The sequence below is a fragment of the Pseudochaenichthys georgianus genome, chromosome 7 (assembly GCF_902827115.2).
Source record: "Pseudochaenichthys georgianus chromosome 7, fPseGeo1.2, whole genome shotgun sequence".
In the NCBI taxonomy this organism is placed as follows: domain Eukaryota; kingdom Metazoa; phylum Chordata; class Actinopteri; order Perciformes; family Channichthyidae; genus Pseudochaenichthys; species Pseudochaenichthys georgianus.
This window is the reverse complement of record NC_047509.1, coordinates 23,628,194-23,652,004: the sequence shown is the minus strand read 5'-3', so window position 1 is coordinate 23,652,004 and position 23,811 is coordinate 23,628,194. Positions and strand designations below refer to the sequence as shown.

At 41.0% G+C, this 23,811-nt stretch overlaps 1 protein-coding gene across 3 annotated transcripts in view; it reads left to right on the top strand.

Annotated features, from left to right (window-relative positions):
• Positions 1-23,564, top strand: part of pex14 (peroxisomal biogenesis factor 14) — a 45,186-nt gene extending 21,622 nt beyond the window's left edge. The window contains exons 4-10 of one of the 3 annotated variants that reach the window (XM_034087562.2): positions 4,267-4,392; positions 6,764-6,849; positions 8,811-8,913; positions 12,740-12,837; positions 18,028-18,119; positions 20,753-21,128; positions 22,543-23,563. In XM_034087562.2, coding sequence (XP_033943453.1) covers positions 4,267-4,392; positions 6,764-6,849; positions 8,811-8,913; positions 12,740-12,837; positions 18,028-18,119; positions 20,753-21,128; positions 22,543-22,566 — 905 coding nt within the window. In that variant the 3' untranslated portion in view covers positions 22,567-23,563. Of the gene's footprint in view, positions 1-4,266; positions 4,393-6,763; positions 6,850-8,810; positions 8,914-12,739; positions 12,838-18,027; positions 18,120-20,752 lie in introns of all 3 variants that reach the window. The other 2 variants (XM_034087561.2, XM_071203622.1) reach the window with 2 other exon arrangements.
• Positions 23,565-23,811: the final 247 nt, after the last annotated feature.

Genomic DNA, 23,811 nt, shown 5'->3' with positions numbered 1-23,811 from the left:
TCAGTCTTAATTTCTAATACAGTTTAATGTCATATTTATGTAAATACTTCTGGATTTTACTCTATATTAACAGCCAGAAATGTCAAAGCACACATAAAATGAAACAATACCATCTCCCGGTAGAGTGGATTTTAAATTGGATTCCTCTTGCTGCCAGTACTTACGCCGGACAGCTGATGAAGGGGAAAATAGGGCCCACTTTGATTGCATGTTGCAGAATCTTTACACAATAATCTCGCTCTTGCATATTATTTTCCTGCGCATTTGTGCCCTAATCTGCACTGAAGGATGCCCTTCTAGTTACATCTCTTTTTTTCCAAAGAGACCCTAATAGTGTGGTTTGTTTCAATATTCATTGAAATATATAATTTTCTGTTTTCCTTCAACTGTCAATTTAAGGTTATGAATTGGCAATTATGCAGTCCAATATTTCTATCTGCCCTTCTCGAGTCCTTGTTGAATAAACTGGCTGAAATATTGAAACTTTGTCACTTAGATGTAATATAAATCTTCATTCAAACCCAGATGTCTTTTTCTTTCTCTTGCAGAGGAGTCGGGAAATGAGTTGCGTTTAAACTGTCTTGCAGCCATCTTGAGGCAATTTTGCTTTATTTGTTCCTTGCCAAGATCAAGTAAATTTTATTGTGTTTGAGTGAAATATAATGTGCTCCAGTCTCATCTAGTGAATTGTGCCATCCATGTCCTCTACAATTAACAGATGTAACAACTAAAGAGCGTTGGGCCCCATTTTGGCACCGCCATTAAGCCCAGACAATTAGCAGTTACACACATAATTACCAAAAAAAATCAAATTCCCAGGACAAAGTCAACCACATTTTCCAGCCTTCAACATGTCACTTTGACCGTGGCCCCTAAACTGACATCACTCAGCCTCTCCCAGATTACCAAACTAGGTGCAGTTTGTATGGGAAAATAAAGCACTCCGAGTACACAGACAATGTTGCATGCAGGTAAATACAATATTAAATGCATTACAGGCACAATACATTCTCTGTCACTGAGACATAAATGATAGCTTGAATTATTTATATTTTATCCCGTCCCAATTGTTATTGAGTTGAATAAATAATGCTAATAGATTTAACCCTGACTAGAGGGCCAGTGATCGAGGGTCACAGGGAACACAGGTAGGCTATTGGTCTATTACCATACTTGGTTTGAAGGTAAGGGTAAGGATAAGGTTCATCATCCCAGATATTAATAGGATGCTGCTTGTAAGTGGGGTTATGTGACTCACCTCTCGGACAAAAATGACAATGACCAAGGCCTGCATAGAAGGTAAAGGGATTGATGTGGTTATAAATTACTCCACGGCGCCACCTAGCCTAGGCCTTGCCTACTTTGTCATCAGTACAAGGCGATAAAGGAGGGAAATGAGAGCAGAGTCCCCTTTTTTAATACATAAATGAATACTCTATGAGAGTGGTCATTATTTAGGGCATGCTATTTTCAAGCAGTTGTACCTCACCAAATGACATGTAGAATCTCCTTCTCCAGCACCGCATGAGAAGTTGCACTTGACTACTTCTTAATAACCCATTGACCTCCATCTATTTATGACCCCCGCCATGCCTTCTTTTTTTCTAAATACGATATTCAAAATGTAAGTAATTTTCACTCAAGGGCAACTTCATAATTCAGGCCTTGGGACGACAGTGAAGAAGTCATTCACCTTTTAGCACCGAAAATATTTTAGTAAGCAATTTTTATAATTGGCTGTCCGGCCTATGTCTTGACCCATAAAGTCCAGAAGTGCCAGAATCGGAGAAATGGATTTAATGTAAGAGCCTCGCTGCCTGTTTGCCCTTTAAAAATACCCAGAGAATGTGAGGCAGTGAAAATAGAGCTGTAAATAACCTGACGAGCAATGGGTTTTCCTTTAAATAAATACCGATCAGGTTTATGTTGAAAGACAATAGAAAACGTAGCCCAGATATGCAGTTTACAGTATTTATAGCTGTAATATCGAGGTGCCAGCACCGTAATTTCATGCCCCAATGAGAATGGCAAGGTCAAAGCAAATGCTTTGGCTGAGCATCTGCTAATACGGTGACTCATAAACAGGCCCTGCGTGTATCAGGTGCACCAAATAATACAGTATAATGAAATACAGAATAGCTTTCCATTATTGTTCTTTTTTATGGTGTCGTCATTAGGTGTAATTTATGTCTTAAAAAATTCATCTCACCACAGGTCGATCTGAAATAGGGGTCCAGGGGTCATTCCTCAGGTTTTGGAACCCATACTAAATTTCCCAATCCCTTTTTGGTCTTTTCCTTTTATATGTAAAACTCACTTTCACCGTGTTCCCTTTTCTTTTAGATCTAAGGGCTCTTTCATTTGCTGTTGTCTTCACCTCAACAATAAACAGATCAGAGCAGGCAACACAACTTAACAAGCTGTAATTTGACTAGTAAACAGCTTTAGTATTTTTCATGTATTTTATTTTAATGCAAGCTACCAAAACCTTTCATTTTCTGCATAAACAACATCAGAGGTGTGAGCAGCCATTAAGATGTACATACATTAAGCTCAATGGCAGCATAAATGTGTTTTTTCTATTTTCAAAAGACTTTACATTTCAAGGTGAAACGAAGAAGCTTGTTTTTATTTCCTCTCATTCAGTGAAACGGAGATCTTTGCATGTCTCACTCAATAGTCTGCCACCATGTAGTCTGCTGTGGTCAGATGAATCAGGAGTCCGGGGACACATTATTGCTTATTTGACAGTGCAGTCTGACTGCACAAACTCAGCACATGGCGCTCACCACTTCCTGGCACTCAGGACCGGCTGTAGACTACAGGCTGGCCAATATTTGCCTTCAATTATTCAACCATTTTCATGGCCATTTGAAGTCCTCGGAGCATTTAAATAGGTGACGGGAGGGACCTCCTCTTGGCACAAACTGTGTGGTAGATTAGCGCAGGTTTTTTTCCATGATTTTGTGCCGCTGATACGGGCAAAGGTTCAATAGATCATTGAAACGGGAGGATAATTGAATCATAGTATAAGAAATATTCAAAACCTGAAGAAGTTAAAAGATCTTCTGTACATGTTTACACAGTTTATAATATTAATACTTCACCTGGGTGTAACTGTATGCTTCTCTTGTAAAGACCACCCTGGAGGTCAGTACCAGAGATATTAGGATCTGGCTCTGAGCACTTACTTTTAATGAAAACGTTGGACTATCTCTTGAACCTCTGCAACTGAACCTTTTCCAATTGCTCGATTTCTCTGGAAAGGATGAAGGAAGCTTATTCTGAGCTTGTGTAAATTCTATAAATCCTCCGGGAACAGTGCAAGTATAAGGCTCTCTTACAAAGGGGGTTTTCTGTCAATAAGCAAGGGAAATGGCCAAAGGAAGTGAGATGTTAGTGAGAGAGATACTCTGTTATACCACAATAAGCAATGGACCACATGATGATACAGACTTAGCTTGTTTTTTATCCTAAGGTAAACCATGCTCATAATTGTCTAATATTACTGTCATTTCTTTTGGTTCTTAGTCTTCAGCTTTGTTTATTATGAATTGGTTAATGTTTTTTTTTAATGTAGTTCATCAATAGTTGTCATTATTTTCTTTTGTTAAGACCAAGTTGCTCATTAGAAAATTAGACCCACAGCATATGGCGCCTGAAATAAAATCCTTTCTTGCCACAAAAGGAGATGTTCATATTAGATTTTTTTTCTCCTCCCTTCAGATTCTCCATCAGGGAGCCCTTTGCAATTTAATCATCACTAAAATCATTAAAAAGATCTGAAGATTAAATTATATTGGCATTTGCAAAATTATGTAATACATTTACATTACAATGAAGAAATTAAAATAATGCATTTTCGCTGTCTGGGGTGTATGAAATCTCCACATGGGAAATATAAATGGAGAAGTGGACAGACTCTTATTTTCTTTGCCTTTGGTGGCAGTTAATAGGCTAGCAGAGTTTCAAATTTCATTGTGTGAACCTTTCCGCGCTATCTGCCTTTGATGGATGTCCCTGAAACGGAAACTCTCAGTGGAATTTCTGAATTATGAAATGAAAATGCATTTTTGAGGAGGTTAGGCAAAATTGAATGAACGTTTGTCATACTTTCTCTAAATTGTACTTAAAAGATTTGTGGGCAGCTTGGGAAGTATTTAAGCATAGATTATGATAGCAAAGGAGCCATTTGGCGTTTCCCATTAACACACAGTGACTGTACCTCCTCTGAATGTCTCTAACGTGTGTGTGTCTGTATTCCAGGGCTCACGGATGTGGAGGTAGAGTTGGCCATCCAGCGCTCTGGAAGTACTGAAGAAGTCCTGGCTCTGATCCCTGTGGGGCCCCCACATCCACACCATGCCACTCAGCTGGCTCTTGCACCACATAGTGAGTGCACACATCCTTTTCTTCCCTTTGATACCATGCATATACGTAATATTAATACTTATCTGCACTCTTATCTGAAGAAAGAAGTCTAAAAATCTTGTTAGACATCTTCCCTCTTGTTACTATTCATTTAAAACCCCTTTAAGAGGATTATCTGTATCAAAACCAGAATATTTACATACATGTTGCCATACAACAATGAAGGGAAGGGACAGGGATATGACATTGCACAGCACAAGCTCATGAAGTCTCTTGCCATTCTGTTTCAAAGGGGTCCACACTGGGAAGACCCCACACTGCAACCTGTATCTTTATTACCTCAGGAGGTTATGAGTGCTGTCCACTGATTTACCAATGCAGAATGAAGTCCGCGTAATGCTTAACCCATATGACAATGATTCCAGATGTATTCCACCCTCATTTATTACCACACTGTCCTTGACTCCCCTGGCATCTCATGTTTTGTAATGAAAGTGATGTTGATGGGATGGCCATGTAGTTAGGGAGAGTCGCGGCTCTCCGTCCATAGTGGGGGGTTTTTATATCAAAATGGCTATAAGGGAGCTGCATAATGAGGTGAGAGCGGGGAGTCTTGTATGGGGGGTCACGCTGAAAAGAGGGGGCTACCTCCCTTTGATGTCCTTGTTATGGGGACGGTGCACGGGGACCCGCATCCATCTCTGTCGAAGTAATGGATACTCTGATCTCTATTTCCACGCGGTAGAAGGACAGGAAGGCCTCCACTGAACCCAATAAATTTGAGAGGAGATTGGAAAAACGGGGGATGGATACCACAGTTCCACAGCTTAAGTGACGAAATAAAAAAAGGAAGATGGCAGAGTGGAAGTGGTAGAAGAAAAAGGAGAGACAGAGGAAGAATGAAAGGTCCTAACGGGGGAAAGAGCAGGTGAAGACACCGTGTGATGCAGTGAGGCTTGTTCAGGGTCAACCACCTATCCCAAGGACTCCCAGGCCTTTCAGAAGCAAGGTATTCTGGGATAGGTGACAGTCTATCGCAGCTATAATGTTGATGAAGACCCAAATTTATGTGGTTACCATATGGATGCTGGAGAATGACTCAAAATTCTCGATTGGAAAGGTTAGAGGTTCATCCCTGAATGCTGCATCAGCAATGAAATGTGCCCTTGAGTAAGAAGAATAAAATGGCATTCACCTTGAGAAATACCATATAGTCCAACATGACAGTGGGTTTCATTTTATTTGCATGTCAAATCACACAAGTGTTAAGGCACAAGATCAATCTGGTTTACTCACTTCAAGCCAGTAAACACGTACCACATAACCCATTAGGTGAAATCAGACCTGTAATAGAATATCAGTGGCGTACTTTAGTGGCTTAGCAGCTAATAATTTCATATTCATTTGGGCACAACCAGAGTGTCTAAAAGAAAAAGCTCACAGTATATTTCCTGCAGACCTGTTTGTTGTTTAGTGACATTTTCAGTTGAATGCCTCTCTTATGTGGGGAATTTCCACTTTGACAGACAGTTGGCCTACCCAGATGACAGCTTGCACAATGACACACTTTCACATTATCTGTCACTCAGCTAGGCAGTCAACTTCTACACACACACACACGCACGCACGCACGCACGCACGCACGCACGCAGCCACACACACAAAGACTTACCTTCCTGTCCATTTTAGTGATTTATTTGCAAACACTGTATTAGGCCCAACCCCAAAATAAGTGGAAGACAATGGTGTCCTTTCTAGAAGAGCAGGATAGAGTGCGTGATGCTTTGTTGACCTAACCCTGTATAGGTCAGAGTTGAATGTAAACAGCTTGATGGATAAATAGATGATTGATTGTAATGAAAAGAACAACATTTGTACTGCATTGAGCTCATTTATGAATTTATTTTTACGATATCTTTATTTTAAAGGAACACATCATTGGTTTGCATTAAGTACAAATTGTCTAAACTAAACATTTCATTTTCATTCAACAAACTAGATGGCTGTGCTTTTGAAAAGATGATAAATCTATTTATTAATGTAGTTCAAGGCATCCATTAGCTTCCATTTATTTCTTAGTCTAAAATGAATTATTTAGGAGATGTTCCAAACGTGCTTTTGTTGTCTAATCTACTACAAATAACATTACAATAATTAGAGCAAGTATAAATGACATTGTCACAGTAATGTGATGCAGCACAACTTTTTTCAATCAATCAGCATCTAAAGACTACAACCATGCAATGATTATGTAACATTGAGGGACATAAAAAGTATAACGAAATCTAATATGCATTAACAAATGTTTATTAAAAACTTTAATGTAGGCCTGTATGATATAAACTAAAATTCAACTTCCCATTAACCTCAAACAATTTATCCTCCCCTTCAGGTCCCACAGGCTACAGATGGAGAGACTATGGTGCCCTCACCATCATTATGGTTGGCATCGCCTTTGGCTTTCATCAGCTTTACAAAGTAAGTTACACCCTGCTTCTCCTGCTCTTTATGTTTCCTCACTGACTTTTTTCACAGGTAATATTTCTAAAATTAGTTTTTACAAATTATCCTTTGCATCCTAAGATCTGTCAGTACTGCCTCCCTGATATTACATTAAAATTGGTGGGCTTTGCAAGTACATCAGTTCATGATGAATGATGGTGCTAGAATAGAAGGCGCCTCTGCAGTATGTAACATCACTCTGGTCTTGTTATTAAAGCCACCCTGCTTTACGTCAAAGCATGATCTCATTTGAAGCCCTTCTTTTTAACTTCCCCGTCCCTCCTCCTCTCCATATACTTTTTTTTTCCTTTAAAAAATATAGTTGCTAACACAGCACACAACCATTTTTTTGACGTCTTACCGTCTAAAAATAATCACCCTGGTTTTTTATCGGGTTTAGCAGCCCTTGAACATGAGCTCATGAGGCCCCTTGTCCCCGGTGACATTAATCCCATAGTGGTTGTTAGTAGTAGTCTGAGTGGCATGTGGAAGCCATTACTCTCGTTTTAGAGGAGGACAGGAGCTCTAGCAGTAGCTCTCCGCCTGGATGGCAGGCCGTTCCCTCTGTGTGTGCACGAGAGAGAATAGGAGCGCGTATCATGTACTTGCATATGCCTACCTGACCCTGTCGGACATATTGACTTCTCTATAGATCCTGTTATGTCCTATTATTTCATCCATTTTACGCAGCTTTTTTATAAGGATGCACATGCCCATGTCTCTGTGTTGTTCCACTGAGGAAAACACACACTGTTTCCTACGTGCCAAAGGGTTTGCCAGCTACTGGTCCCCTATGAGGTGGGATACCCCGGCGGGACGGCACAGGTTGCTGTCATGTCACTGGAGCGTAGCGCCAGTCGCACCATATGTCCAGGCTTCTGCCCATACTTTATTTATGTTATGGCGCACCTTGTAAACATCACACTCCCAGCAACCCACTTATTAATTACTACGTGTTGACACTCATTTAATCCTTTTCTCTAAAAAGTGTTTATTACTTTCACTGGTGTTGCGGCTTGCCACCTGAGTTGGAGGGAAAACCCGGCTCGGGCAGCTGAGGGCTGCAAACCGGCTCTGAGGTATTAAGTCACCTTTATTCAGCTTTTAAACAAACGTTTGCAGTTCAGTGCGGCCCTCGAGGACCACATAAACTCTGATGTTATTTGGTGAGCTTGGACCTCTGCTCAGTGAGACACTCACCAGCGGCTCATCTGGTTGACACTCACACTGGATAGCAAACGTCCTAATTTGCCTGTCAGACAAACATATCATTTTGGTGGAGTTCTGTTTATTTAGCGGCAGAGAGCCGATAAACAACATGATATTGTTGGGGTTTTGTTAGACTATTTTCAGGGTTCATCGCCATGTTTTTCCCCATGAGGCCTGTCTTATTTTCACTGTCCCTTCCTGGGTTTTATTCATGTATATTGCTCGAAATATGTTTGAAGTGGTTCAACTAACAGATTCATTGTAGATTAGTATAAATATATTTGTTTTATGTGTTTGTCTATTTATATATAGAAACCTGTGAACAACATTTAAAAGTGTTTTTTTTTTTCTGACCAAAGTCTAAAAACCCAGCAGATATTTAATTAACAATGGTATGACATAGTGGCAGCAAATCTTGAACCAGCAACTATTTGACATAAATGCTTGATAAGTAACTTGAACAATTAATGGTTAATCAAAAGGTTGGTTGATTTTGTAATCAACTAATGGTTTAAACACTAGATGTGTGGACATGTCTTTATCAGTTGCTTGGGCACTCAAAAAAATAACATGCACATAATCAGGCAGTTTAGACAATGAGGCACTTGTCCAATAAAACAATGCTTTTGACCCTATGCTGCCAAGTCTAGGTGGCCCTGTCTTTTCCTCATCTTCTGCCCCATCCCACCAGAGCGAATTATAATATTGTGCCATGCTTTTAATTGCAGAAATACATCCTTCCCCTCATTATGGGCCGCCGAGAGGACAAGAAGCATCTGCAGAGGATGGAGAGCAACATTGCGGCAATGAGTGGCACGCTGACACAGACAGGTGAAGATTAATATCTTCATCACTTTCTCCCTCCTTAACATTTTCCCTCATTTATCTGTCGCCAAAATCTGGGGCCCCCGCACGTTTTTAACAAATGACACCGCTGTCATTTCGCTTTAATTTGAAATTGCTTGTTTACTGTCAGGCTCGGGCTCAATTAATTACGTTTCGCTGAAAAGCTCTTAACCTCGGAATATTAATGAGGAGTTGGGAAATGACAACTTTTCCCCCCCCACCACCCATCCTCTCTCACCCCCCCCTCCATCCGTCTCCCCCTGCACCAACATCACCCCCATCCAAACCTCCACCACCATCATCGTCATCCACCCTCTTCCCTGTAGGTTGCGAGAAAGTTCATTTTAATTTTCTGTGCGTATGTGTATTTGTGTTTGTGTGTGTGTGTGTATGTGTGAGTGCTTTTGCGTGCAGGATGTGCGTGCGGCATGCCACTGTGTAGCGTCTGGGCTCGGCACTGGCCCTAGTGTGATTAAGTGCACGGTGACAGGTGCGGCTCCTGTGTTGGACAGGTGAGGAATCTCAACCTCGCTGTCAGACATGGAGAGAGAGTGAAGCCGGGAGAAAGATGCTTTCTTGCTCTTCGTCAGTATAATTAAAAATCTAGGGAGGCGTAAATGAGAGAGGCACTCTGAGAAAGTTTGGTCTCGTTAGCAGACCTGTTGAACTGGAGTATGTTTTCCCCGGAAAGGTATCAATTCCCATTTGAGATAGCTAGTCGGTTAGAAATAATGACAGTTGAAACTAGAGTTTTGAAAGTGAAATATGAATATATTTGTTCAGGATACTCAAGACGGTTCACACAAAAAGTAAAAGCTGGGTTGAAGAAATTGTCGCCCACTGTCAGTGAGAGTAACTAAATAAACACTGTCGACCTATGCCCGCAGGGAGTTTACTGTATTTAAAAAGATAAAAAGTGATATACATTTTTTGTAAAGCTTACAATATGCAGCGTTGTTTGTTAAAAGCCTGCTTTAAGTAAAATAACTGAAAGGCATTAGGTAATTGGAAATAAGATCAAACATTTAAGGCATTTCTGAAAATATAGAATTTGTGAATGAATTACTAACTCTTTGATGGCATTTTCCTTAAAGTAGGTATTTTTGATTTATGAGATGTTGAATCCTAAAGGTGTTTTGCAATAACCTCACAAGTTTATTGGCTAAAGATTGCATTACTAAAGTGATTGTATCTTTGTTTAAAAACGGTATGAATTACCATCATGCATGTGTTTACTGGGTTTTGAGCTGCAGCGAGACTAATACCACCATCCTTTGTCACTTTTCCCCCTTCATCTCTAAATTAAAACAAATTACCTTTTTGACTATACTGCTCCTGTGACGGACCGACATAGTGAGGACGAGAATAGTGCTGTTATCATTGTTTCCAGTCACACCCAGGCTTTTGTTTTCTGGTCGGTTAATGTAGATGTAGGGCAGCAATTGTGTGCGATCGCGTGCAAGGTGTGCCACCCTGAATCTGATTAACAAAGACACGCTCTTTTATGGTCATTTTCTCCCAACTATGCAAACACATTTCCTCTGTCTATTTCACTGCCTGTTCTTCGTGTACTTATCACTTTCTGGAGATTTGCCAACTTACAAACCCTGTTTTGTTTGTCGGTTCAGACAGGATTTCACAGTGAGAGTCCTCCTGTGCTTTACACCGCGTAGGTGAGACTCCAGTGGAAAAAAACAAAACATGAGTCTTTTTCTTCAGCCAGTGTGGGGAACTAATTTGCTATGACTGCAGTAGCCAAGCTGCTATTGTAGTTAATGACTGTTGTAGTTAACAGTTGGGGAGAGGGGTTGCAATTACACTGAGAGTTTTCTCCCTCTGCTTTCCCTTTGTCTTCCTCTCCCTATTGCTCCCTCTCTCTTCGCTGCACTGAGTAATAGCGACCGACTGCCTCGCTGCTGCCAATTGCTTGAACCCCCTTTTGTTAAAGTTCATGTATTTCTCTAGTGCCGGGCGCAATGAGGTGATGTATCCTTTTGAATGGGGACCACATTAGTCTCTCTCGCCAGCCCCAACTCGAGAGTAAGGAGGCCTTGACTCCCATTATGATTTGCCTACAACTTCACACAGACAATTAATGAATGGATCTTGGAACTACTTCAGCGCACCCAGGCTGTAATGGAATTGTGCGGCTGTTTGGGCACTCTTTGTCGGTGGGAGCCATATTGGTGACCAGCTGGCCATTAAAGACAGAGACAGGCCTGGACATATGTAGTGTACATTATATCGAGGTATTTACTGAATAATTTACTGAATACACAATGTGCACCGTCCTCGCAGCAGCTGCAAGCCTCACACATCTTGTCTCCGATTCCACACACACACACACACACACACACACACACACACACACACACACACACACCCCCCCCCCCCCGGCTACAGCCTCCTTCTGATTCATGCCTGGCCAAAGTCATTGACTTCATTATTCTTGGCTTCATATCTGTGATAACCGAAGATGAGAAGTTATGCATTTTTGTCAAGTGTCCGAAGGGTCCAGGAGTTAACTCTGTGGAGGGACATGAAAAGGTTTGGTGCGTTTGGCTGAAGTGGCTGAAAAAGCGCTGCCAGTGGTAATTCAGGAGGCACAGTATTCCAGGCTGGCAGACTGACACACACATCTGGATAAGCTGTTCTGTGGTGAGGTGGAATCAGAGACTAATAGGGCTGCTCTTGGTTTAGCGTGCACACCCTGTCATAGCAACACCTTTTTAAGCAGGGATGGCCGCAGTGTTTTAGTTTTACTACCGTCTTCAGAAAGGCTGGTCACACTCTGGAGCACAAACTCAAACTGTTTGCACAATGAGTTTTTTGGCTCCAACCAACGATCCTGCTCAAACACGTGTTCCAAAGGATTCTGCGCGCATGAAAATATCAAACGTTCAGCACCCCACCTATATTGATACTACTCCACCCATTTAAACACAGGTGTTACTACAAGATATTAGCTTTTTTTAAGATCAAATATCATATCATTGTGTGTGTTGGTTTTTCAAAAGAAACACAGCCGAGCTCTGTCTTTTGTCCCGGGTTAATGTGAGAGGAGGGTTCTTTACATCCCGTCCAGCCGGCTGCAGCTCAGGCTTTTAACCATTGGCCTGACAACCTCAGCAGTGGACCGCCACAATATCTGTTGATGTTAATCCTATTAGGCTTGATTTAACACTTTACACGCCCATGATTTATATGAATGTTTATTGGTTTTCTGTAATATAATCAGCTCGGGGAAACTTAATGCATTGTTTGGTAATACACGCGTGACTGGAAGCAGGGGGCAACAAACTGTGCTCGGTGTTATTTGAAATCATACACCCTCGTCCAACACCAACACTTGAACTAATTCAATCTTCAAAGTCAATGGAAAAAGAACAATATTTATTAGGATTAGGGGGGACATTTTGTCTGGCAGCCTCCTCCCAAATGAGAGCCTTGTTTTTTCCTTTGTTGATCGTTTGAGGATTTAAGATGCATTAGAAGGCAGTGTCTGGGTGGATAATGGAAGGTTAGAGACTGTTATTTGATTTAAGTTCAGGCACTAGAGATTAATATCTCCATCCTATGTGCCCCCCCCCCCTCTACTCTCAGCGCCTCGGACCAAAAAGCTGCGACTTAAGTTACCGGGTATTAACTTTGATTACAATTCTTAGAGGACGGCTTTGATCATTGACACAAGTTGAGTCTCATCTGTTCTGTCGACGACGCTTGAAAGAACATTTTAACTTCTGAGGTACCAAAACAACATAATCTCTCTCTTTTTTTAAAGTTTGATGAATTTACCGTCTTGCTTTCACAGTGAGCCAGCTGCAGCACACTCTGGTCTCCGTCCAGGAGCTCCTGATCCAGCAGCAGCAGAAAATCCAGGAGCTTTCTCAAGAGCTGACTTCATCACAGGTAGCTAAATCACCTCGTCAGCAACTCTGTGCTCTTCTCTTACCGGCACAATCAGTTTGCTATAATGTCAGCAATTTCAGTTAAACATCTGAACATCTACCTTCACATCACAGTATCGTTCTCCAGAGTTGTAGTAGTTTTTACTTTAATTTAGTTACAGCAGAAATTGGCACATTTGAAGCAGAGGTGCCTTTGAAGGTCTGTCGGATGCAAGTTTGAATCCACAAGTACAGTACCATCTTATTTAATATATATATATATTTTCGCCAAACTAACCGCAATGAGCTGAAACAACTTTACACCTCACTGGCAAGAAGTGCATCTTAACTGTAGTTTGAGCATGAAAGTTATGGACTGCACCTTCAAGGTTTGTTACGTATGATTAATGTTTTTGAGGAGAGCTAGACAGGCATTAACTCTGAAATTGCAGAAGAGCTCCGTAAACGTAAAGTTGCAGGTTGAAATCTGCAGATTGATGAGGAGAGAAAAGGTTTCTCGAGGCCTCTGTGTACTAAAACCTCCAGTGCTTCCCGAGTCATAACCACCTTAGATGGACAGCCTTATTATACTGTATATCATCAGAACACAAGCTGCAAAAAGGTATGGTGCATCTCATCATTGGACCATAATCTTTAACCATATTGTCGTTCCTCTTCGCCTTGATTTTTATAGACAGTGTTCATAATCTACTCAGAATTGTAAGTGTTTAGGTGAAACGGTGTGAGTGATTGGTCTAAAAACGTATGTGCTGAGATGAAATGTTGCTTGCTTTTTATAACACCGCTCATAAATTGCTTTATGATCTCTGGGCTTTAAAAAAAAGTGCCTTGGAAGAGACAATCTTAGACAATGTTTTATGTCCACAGCTTGTTAAGCGCATGGGTGTTTCACTGTAGCATCTGGAAATCGCAGGAAAACATATGCGGACACATCTGCTTTGGCACAAAACGAGAAAAGAAAAAAAATGAATCTCTTCCCTGGACGAGGTTCATCAAAAACCGACGATTCATAGCTCATTTTTGGCTGTTTCAAGATCTAAGCCGCACAGTCCCTCTGAGCGAGTACAAAGCAGAAGAGGCCCAAGTCAGCTGGTTTAAAATCTATCTAAAGTTTCCTATCAGCTGTAGGAACACTTCAAACAATGAGTTCTCTCCAGCATAAAGGGACGTGGAATGCTTTTTTCTTTTCATTTGTCATCTCCGAATCACAGATTGGATTAAAAAGTGTCTACTTCATTTGCTATAAGTGCCTTGTTGGACAGCAGTAGTGTATAAAAAGTATAATTCAAAGCCAAGCCAACTACCAAACCAACTACCCTAGAAATAAATGAATGTGACAGATACATTTTTAAACAAATCATAAACTCTGCTTTATAGCTATAGTGTTGATCTTAAATTTTCCCTGCGAGTCGGCACAAGGCCCTCTGTTGTCTCAGGCCACGGGGGAAATTGGGAAATTGTTTTCAGGTCCGGGATGTTTGATGTGAAACACATGTTGGAGCTGGCGAGCTACTTATCATTCACCGTTTGCGGCTTTCAGGGTTTGCTTCACCACGCCGCTCAAAGTGCTCCACGCTTAGCAATTATACCTCTCAACGCGGAAATGTGCCTTTAACCCGAAACATATGGAGACTTCTGTTTCCTCAGCGGCTAAGTAAACATTTCTCGTAGTTTGGAAACCGCTCAATTGCGGAGTGCGTTTACTGTCCCTAAACTGGGGACCTCATTATGGAAGTGAGCTCAGACAGATGACTCATGTGCACACACGCAGCACACGCTGACGGTACACATTTCCATATTTTAGAGCCGGAGACAGTTCCTCTCTTTTTCACAATTGTCTCAGTTATCATGACTCCTCAAGGTCACGCAGCTGTGTTCTTCCAGTGGTGTTCAGGATAGATGTGTCCAAGGATGAGATGATTCAGCTCTGATGTTAAACAGCCCAGTCTATTTGTGCTCCATTATCATTACAAATCTGCCTGTTAACTGTGTTTCCCTGCTGTCTCAACTCACTGATCGTTCTCTTTATTAGTGGATACTACATAGAAGATTAGAAACCGCCGCCTTGTATGCGGGAGATGAACTGCCAGTGGGAAAGTGCATAAATAGAGTAAAATCAATTGCACTGTATCAGTGTTTCCACTCAAAAACACTCCTCTGGGGACTTCCTTTGAAACTAATTCCATCATAAATATACATGCGTTACACGAAAACACACTGTCTGCCGGCAGAGTAACTGTGAATTAATTTGCCTTCAGACACTCTTAAACAAGCCTTGTTAAAGATCTTATCTTGTTGCTAATGGTCCACAGGCATTTATCTTCATTTAGCCAGATGCGTTGCCGTCCTTGGGTGCTGCTAGACTTGATAGTCTTTTTTTTTCTTTGCTGGTGATACATTTTCGTTCTTTTTTTCTTGAACCACTTACTTAACCAGCAGAAAGAGGCCAACCCTTTTCACACCCAGGCACCCATCCGAGTCATTAGCTACAAGGCTTTTAAACCAGCAAATCTTTACTATGTACACTATTTACACGACAAAATCGCATCCAGCTGATACTGGGTGGCTCCTCTCATCAGGGCTTAGTCCTGTTGTTGGTTGTGGCTGGTGGGTTCATTTGGTTGTTGGTTGTTTGTTCATGCATGATGATTGTTGGGATGTGCAGTGGCAAGCTGAGAGTTTTGTTCTCCTCTGTTTAGGCCAAACAGAGCTCTCAGAGCCCTGCACCTGCACACCAGGAAGTATGATAGAAGTCAAACCCCAGAGGAAAGAGCAGCAGAGACATTTCCACTCAACTCTGAACCTTTCATATTTTTTTATTTAATTAAGCAGTTGTGTTGCTTTCATTTATTCAGTCAATGAGATCAGGTGGGTCAATGAATAACGACATTTGCGTAGAATAATTGAATGGTGTATAAAGTCATAAATATACGCAGACAGACCTTTTCAAAGCTACAAGCTTAAATCCTAGAAACCAGCAGGAGAACTGCTAAGTTTAACATGTAAGTCTTAGAAATGATACACATTACATTTAAGTCACATATGCAGCATTCAACCTTTAAAAATAATAATTTTCTTTGAGTATTTTTTAAATAGAATTGGTAACAAAAACATACGACCTGTAAATATCTTCTTGATGACGGGTATTCTTTTGCAAGAAAGCTGCAAAAATAACTGCAGAGGTTAAATATTTTGGTCATCATTTTGTTAAAAGACATCATATACACAGTGCGGTCTATGGGATATGTGTCAGCTCTTCAGGAGGGGCTTTTTAAGTCAGCTGTGTTTTTTTCTATCTCTCCAGTCACTGATACCCCTCCACTCAGCTCCACCTAAGCAGCTAGTGCACTTAACACAAGATTCTTACACAATGTGTGTACACACTCTCATAATGTATCTCAAAGCTGAAATCCAGTCCTGGCCCAACATTTAATTAGGTTTCTTCAGACTTAATAAGACATATGTCAGTGGAAGTGTTGTGTGACAAGGCTTGATGTGTGATATTGTATAGTGCTGCTTGGAAGATAATGCACATTATGGAGCTGGCGGTTAACAATCCTTCTCTAAAGCCTTTTCTTCTAATGTGAAGTGATATAGAAATAATTTCTAGTTATTTGGAGCAATTTGCATACTTCTTAAGTCGATTCTCTGCCTTGGAAGTCTTTTAGCTCAGCCCATACGGCAATTAATTTTTTCCGATGTAAAATGAGAGAGAAGCAGAATCCAGCCTTATTATACGGGTGCCTTGGGGAGGCGAGGGATTAAGATGGTTCTAATGAGGTGACGGCTGTAATAAGAGTGTCTTCAGCAGGCCTCCACCTCTAAAGCAGGGCTGCTTATCAGCGAGGTTTAGGAGTCGATAAGAGCCAAAAAAAGCCTCCTTTTCTGTCTCCCTTCACTTCTCCTCCTCTGCCTCCCTCCTTCCACTGTAAATGAGTCTGATCCCTTTCAGATGTGATTCAATTAATTTCTCTTAGATTTAATTACAAGCCAAAGAGTCCAAGTTATCCCTCTCCCCTCGATAGGGGGTCCAGGCTTCCTAACAAGCATCCTCCAGTGAGTCAGGAGAGTCTTAATTACAGTTTTTACTTTTCTTTTCTCCCACTTTCTCCCATGTCTTCTCCCTCTCCTCCCTCTGGTCTCATCAGTCTATTCCCCCTGTTCTCGCACATGTTTGTTATATTTCTTTTTTTATTCAGCAATGCATCGCGGATGGGGAACAATTATCTCCATCACTGGTTCCCAATCTTTTTTGGGTTGAGACTTAAGCCAAGCAATGCCTTCTCATGGTGCCCCATGACAGGTTTCATGTGGCTAGAAGCAGCAACTCTTCAGTACTTCAAAAGAAAAATGCAATGATTTTGGATGGTAATAATGTTCCTATTGTGTCTGAACTTGGTCATCATCTCACACTAAGATTGACTTTGACCTCCACTCTTGGCCTAATTGAGTAAGATTTCCATTTATTTTGTGGTGACACAGGAGTCACAAAACGTTGCACCAGTTCTGTTTTATCATCCCAATTGACAGCTGCCGTGAAAACCTGTCATTTCATAGCTCTGTAAGGTCATGCCCAATCCTAAAAATGTGCTGCAGAGACAGATTTTCTGCAGCAATTTGCCATTCAAATACTTGCCTTTATAGCCTGAAGCATCTCATGCCATCCCAGCGTGTGTGATAACACATGCCTTTGATAAAAGAACAAACTATGGTCTACCTTCATGAATGTGACCATTGTTCAAGATCAAGTCATTATCCAAAACACAGGACACTGGCCTAATCTTTTTCTAGATAGTAATGAAAATTATGTAAAAACAGCATGATTCACACTCACTGGACGTTCTGAGCAGTCAACGCCATAAAAGTGGCTGTAGTCGGGTTGTTAGTCCTCCATTGTGTCATCACCAGCCGTAAGCCGTTGTGAAGTTGTTATGGCGACGAATGACCTGACCACACAAACACATGTGGCTTTTAGCATTTGCATTTGCCATATTTGTTTACCTTGAACCCTTTGTCCTTTTTTTCATACAAAGCTTTTTTTATGATTTCATGTTGTTGAGACTGAGCACAGAGGAGTTGTTGAAAGTTGTGTATTGACTTTGTGTGTTGACCCTACATGTGACCTGAACAGTTTTGTGTGTGTGTGTGTGTCTGTGACATGTGTTGTGTGTGTCTTGTGTGTTTCCTCTAGACCTCGTCTTCAACACACCGTGTCCTGGACAACCAAACCGTTGGAGAGCTGAAGGCCGAGATCGTCTCTTTGAAGGGCTTACTGCTCAGCAGGTAACAAAGTTATCCAGACCCCGTCGTGTGTGTGTGTGTGTGTGTGTGTGTGTGTGTGTGTGTGTGTGTGTGTGTGTGTGTGTGTGTGTGTGTGTGTGTGTGTGTGTGTGTGTGTGTGTGTGTGTGTGTGTGTGTGTGTGTGTGTGTGTGTGTGTGTGTGTGTGTGTGTGTGTGTGTGTGTGTGTGTGTGTGTGTGTGTGTGTGTGTGTGTGTGTGTGTGTGTGAGAAAATGGACAACCACTCAATGTTCCTGGATGCACTTCTTTTGAACCATTGTTCACTTAGGCCATATTTCATGTGTACATAACATTTAAATATGTTTCACCTATCCACATAATCTGACGTTGCCACTTTGAAATGACATTTATTCTATTTATTTTTGGTTTGCACATGACAGATAAGGACACAAATGAAGATTAATTATAATGATTATATTTGTGGCGTCAGAAGGGCCAGAAAAACCAGACAGGTTGTTGTGTGGCTCTTCTTGGAAATAATTTATAATGAACTTGAAAATCTTTTTAAAAGGTATATATTGAATTTACTGTCCAACTCAGTGAAAATGTGTCTTTGGCCTCTTATTGGCAGACGTTGTGGGAGCAGTTTCATGTAGGAAATACTGTCTGTGTACTATTACATGTTGCACATGAGCATGAAAGTCCCATGTACTGATGAAGACTGTGAGTTGTTACATTTAGTTAAGATTCATTATTTATACCTTTATAAAATCTAAGAAGCAACATACTACAAAACCCCTATTATACATCTATATCTGCATACCCACTTCCACGGTACACTTCTGTGGTTTATGGTCTGAAAGTTTGAGTTTGTGACTGAATAAATCAAATGAAAGAACACATAATGTCACATTGCTCTTCCAAATGACTCGCACACTTAAAGCAAAATCATTCATCTTGAATATGTAGGCGCTAGAGGTTATAATACTGATTACACCATTTCTTTCCTTGCCTTGGTCGATTAGCATACTGCAGGCATCAGCTGGTCTTCTTTGTATTAATGCTTTTATTGGTAAGCAAGATAACCACACTTGCATAATTGCTCTTATGCATCTTCAGTCATGTTATGGATGCAAACTGACACCGCAGACCAAGAGAGAGGTCATATGAAAATGGTTCCTGATCAAATACAGGTACTTGTTTATCATTCGTATCTCCCCCAGCGAGGTTAGGGTTCAGGTTAGCTCCTCAGTTCCTACCTGTCTTCCTCCTTCCTTACTTCCTTCTTTCTTTTCATCCTCCTTCCTTCCTTCCTTCCTTCCTTCCTTCCTTCCTTCCTTCCTTCCTTCCTTCCTTCCTTCCTTCCTTTCCTCTACCTTTTTCTTCCTATCCTACTTTCCTTCCTTCTATCCCTGCCTTATCCTCTCTTCCTTTCTTTTTTCTTCCTTTCCTTCTTCTCTGTCTTCTGTCCTACTCTCCTTTCTTTCTTCCTCCTTACCTTCTTTCTTTCCTTCTTCTCTGTCTTCTGTCCTACTCTCCTTTCTTTCTTCCTCCTTACCTTCTTTCTTTCCTTCCTTTCTTTTTTCTTTCCTTTGGTTTCTATCTTCATTTTGTCCTACTTTTCATATTAAATCCATCCTTTCTTGTGTTTTCCTTTATTTGTTTCTACTCACTTCCCTTCCTTCTTTACTTCCTAACTGCCTTCCTCTTTACCTACGTTCCTTCCTTCTTTCCTCCTTACTTTCCTTTTTTCTTTTCTTCCTTTCTTCCATCATTTATTATTCCTTACCTTCCTTCCGTCCTTCTCCTTTTCTCTCTTTCTTCCATATTTCCTTCCTCCTTACCTTGGCTTGGTTTTTTTGTAGTCAGGAGAAATTGTCATCCTACCTGCTACATTTGAATACAAGGTGTACAACATTTGGTTTTGTCAAAGGTCTCTTTGTATACTGCCAGACATCCCCTCATTCTCTCTTTCTTTGTTCCTCACTCTAGTTAGGCCCAACCCAGCTCAGTCAGGCCATTAGCATGCATGATTATGTATCAGCGTCTATAATGAAGCCTGAAGTAAAAGTGTACATCAGAAACCCGGCTGAGCGTGTTTTGTTCCCCTCGTACATTCTAATCAGCAATAATCCCTTTGTCATTTGCTTTCTTGACTTCATCCTGACTCTCGCAATGAGTTTTCTGGCGAAGGCTTGAATCACAAACTAAAGGCTCTGAATCACCATCTGTCTCCAAATGTGTTCCCTTCCTGTTCAAATGATCCAAATCATCTCCAAACTGTTTTTCTCTTTTTTTTAAACACCCAGAAGTGCTTATCCCATTACGATTCAGCGTTGTCTTTTTGATCTTAAAAGCTGCAGTGGATGTAATTAAAAAAATCTTAGAGCATCTCTACCAGGTGTGACAAACATCTGGTTCTTTGGGGGGAAAAGCCATTTTCTCTGCTGTAATGATGAGAAAGACATAGTGTGCTTCGTGTGTTGCTGCATGCTCAAATGTAAACTAGTGTTGAGGATATGCTGTCAGTCAACACTTTGTTGGCTTAGAAAGCTATATGTATGTTGTGGTTGCAGAATGCCTGATTACATTGTGGGAAAGCTCTTATGATCACAGTGAGGTTTTTTAATAACATTGTGATCATGCTTTTCTCTTTTCTTTCCCGCTTTTCCACAGGAAACAATTCCCTTCCACTCCCACTATACCTAAAATCCCCTCCTGGCAGATTCCTCTGAAGCCTCCATCGGTACCCGGCTCTCCGCCAGTCAGCCACACCACCAGCAGCAGCGACATCTCCCCCGTCAGTAACGAGTCCGCCAACTCGTCCCCAATCAAAGATGGACCCCACAGCTCCCAGGATGCAATGGGAGAGCCTGATGTAGTTCATGTTATCAATGGAGACAACGGCACCGCTGCAACGATGCTCCTCGACCTGAAGGACCAGGTCCGCATGGAGGTGCAGGGGGAGAAGGAGGAAGAGAAGGAGGAAGAGAAGGAGGAAGAGGAGCAGGTGGTCAGCCACGTAGAGGTGGAAGAGAAAGACGATGACGGTGTAAGCATGCACTCAGTGGGCCGGCGTGGGGATGGACAGATGAATGAACAGGTGGACAAACTGAGGCGCCCCGAGGGTGCCAGCACTGAAAGCGAGGTGGATTAAATAGCAGTAGAAAACTAAAACCCTCTCCTAACACCGCTTCTCATCTCTGCCCACTCTCTCTCATCCTCTCTGCTCTCACTTATTTGTTTGTTTTTTAGTTATTTTATTCATCCTAACTGTCTTCTCCTATTTGTGTCTGTAACATCTTATTCTTGAGCTAAATGAGGAGTAGGCGTGAGGAGACGTAACACTGACAAATATTGGATTTCTAGTTGACACACCACGGTTGACTTTTCATCACACAAACTAAATGAGTGCACGCCGAGCCACCTACCATGCTGTTTTTTTTAAAAGAGAAATGTCAAGAAATAGTCAAATCAGAATGACTTTAAAAGGCTGGATGCAATACTAACCATGTGTGACTGACTGCTTTTACATTTTCATCATTTGGTCAGATAATTCACTTCATTTCCTTGTGATTGTACTAGGGCTTTCATACAGACCAAGGGTCCAATATCTCTCCTGTGTGATGCAGCTGGAGGTCAGGAGTCGCATGTTGACACTTCAGCCTCAAAGTTACCGTGAGCTTCCAGGGAACATTAGCAGAGTCGCTCTCCTGTTGATGGCAATAGGAGAGGACAAGCTCTTCCAGGGCCGGAGCTTTTAGCCTCTTTTATGTGTCCTTTCGCATTGGTGTCAGTCTGTCAATAATTTACAAGGCCAGCAGGGTGGCATTTGGGTGAAATAAAAGCCCTGAAATTCGAGATTAGAATGTGATGACGGGCTTTGTTCCATGCCGGTGTCAGAGTGCTCATACGCTCAAAGGAGGGGAAGATAAATGGTTTTTTTCCCCAGCTTTCCTTTTTACCGAGGGCTGAATTGTGCATCTTTAGCGAGTGCGTTTGCGCGTGGCAGGCGAGAGAAAACCCAGACTGTCTGCTGAGCTGTGTCTGTGTCTCCAGCAGGGCCGCTGATTTGGTTTGTGAAGTATGTTAATAATCAAATGATCAACAAATAACAGATGTATTAGTTCATGCAGCTTGAAATGTCAAGGAGGCTAAAAGAGAAAATCTAATACAGAAAGCCCAGTTCCATTGTATTATTTCCCGTGACAAACCCTGCGGTCCAAATTACGGAGGGCCTCCTACAGTGAGTAATCTTTACAGAAAACGGCGTCAATATTTTGTAATTAAGCTGCAGTAAGACAACGAGGGCTGCCACGGATGGAAGTTGCAGAACTTGAATCACTTTTTTTTTATTCTCAGTGTGGAGGTGGCTGGGGGAAGTTAGAAGAAAAAATTGCCCCATGATTGAAAAGGAAAGTAATAAATGAATACTTGACTTATTGAATTACTCACTCTGTCTCCAGCTAACAAGAAGAGTCCCTGAGTGAGAAGAAGGGATATCAGCTCTGGTGCCATTTCCACATCCGTCACATGGCCTATAGGAACACAGAGAGGTAGAGGGGCTCTGCACGTATCCGTGTGACACCCATCATGACCTACAAGTGATGTTGTTTGAGTTTCTGTTAAACTCTTAAATGATGAGACGATGCAGAATGATGTAAACTATATATTTGAATTCAGAAGAGATGACTATGTATGGATGAATAAGGTTGGCTAAAAGAAGCACTTAATCAAGAAATGTAACGTTTGCTTTTAGCCCCTGTAGAACCTGTGATTGGTCCTCTGTAACTGATCACTGTCTGGATGTCAGCCACAGGTGTACATATGTGAAATAAATCTGCTTAACTCAAGTAAAATCTCTGTTATGTTCATTTTAAATCAACTGTACTCTACTACTTAACCTAGTATTATGAGCATTTTATGTTTATATCTTTCCTTCAATACACAAGTTTATATTTTAGTAGATACATTGCAAAATGCATGACTTTCAGGGTGCCTTTTTTAAATAATAGTTGAGTTTAATATACCTATTATGTATTTCCTTCTATTCAATTAACATTTAAAGGCAAGAAGTGGGTTGCAGTTATCATTTTAATGTGTGAATGTGGTAGTTTATGTTCAGATACAGGAAGGTTTTCTCATAACAAGTAACAATATGAGGGTAGTTTCTTTAAGAGAAAATGTTAGGTATTACTCAAATCTGAAACATTTGACTTTCCATTGTGTAGAACAATGTTTCATCGTATGTGTGTCCCAAGTATAAACATTACATATTTAGTTACCACACTAACATTTTAACAGTGGAGAGAAATACACTAACTCTTTGAAATCTAAAATCATTTCTGGTCAACTTTATGATTTCATTTATATTTACTGAGATTAGCTTTTTGTCTCATTCTCCAAACCAGCTCTACTGTACGACCAGATACAGAGGAGAATAGTACAGTACTTTTCAGAGAGCATGACATGGTGGGGACTTTTAGCCTTGTTTTGCTTTCTTTCTGGAAATGAGTAAGTGACATAGTTTCACATTAAATGTGTGAAGAGTTGTTTATTTGTATGTGTATCGTCTGTGTCTTTTGGTTTCTGTTGTGGGAGTAGAGCCTTCTCATAAAGGGTTTCCTATTCTATTACTATTATGAATACATTGAGGAGCTTCAAGATATCCAGGATATTTTTAAATAACTGCAACATTTTATAATTAATAACTGTTGCTTATAACTATATCTACT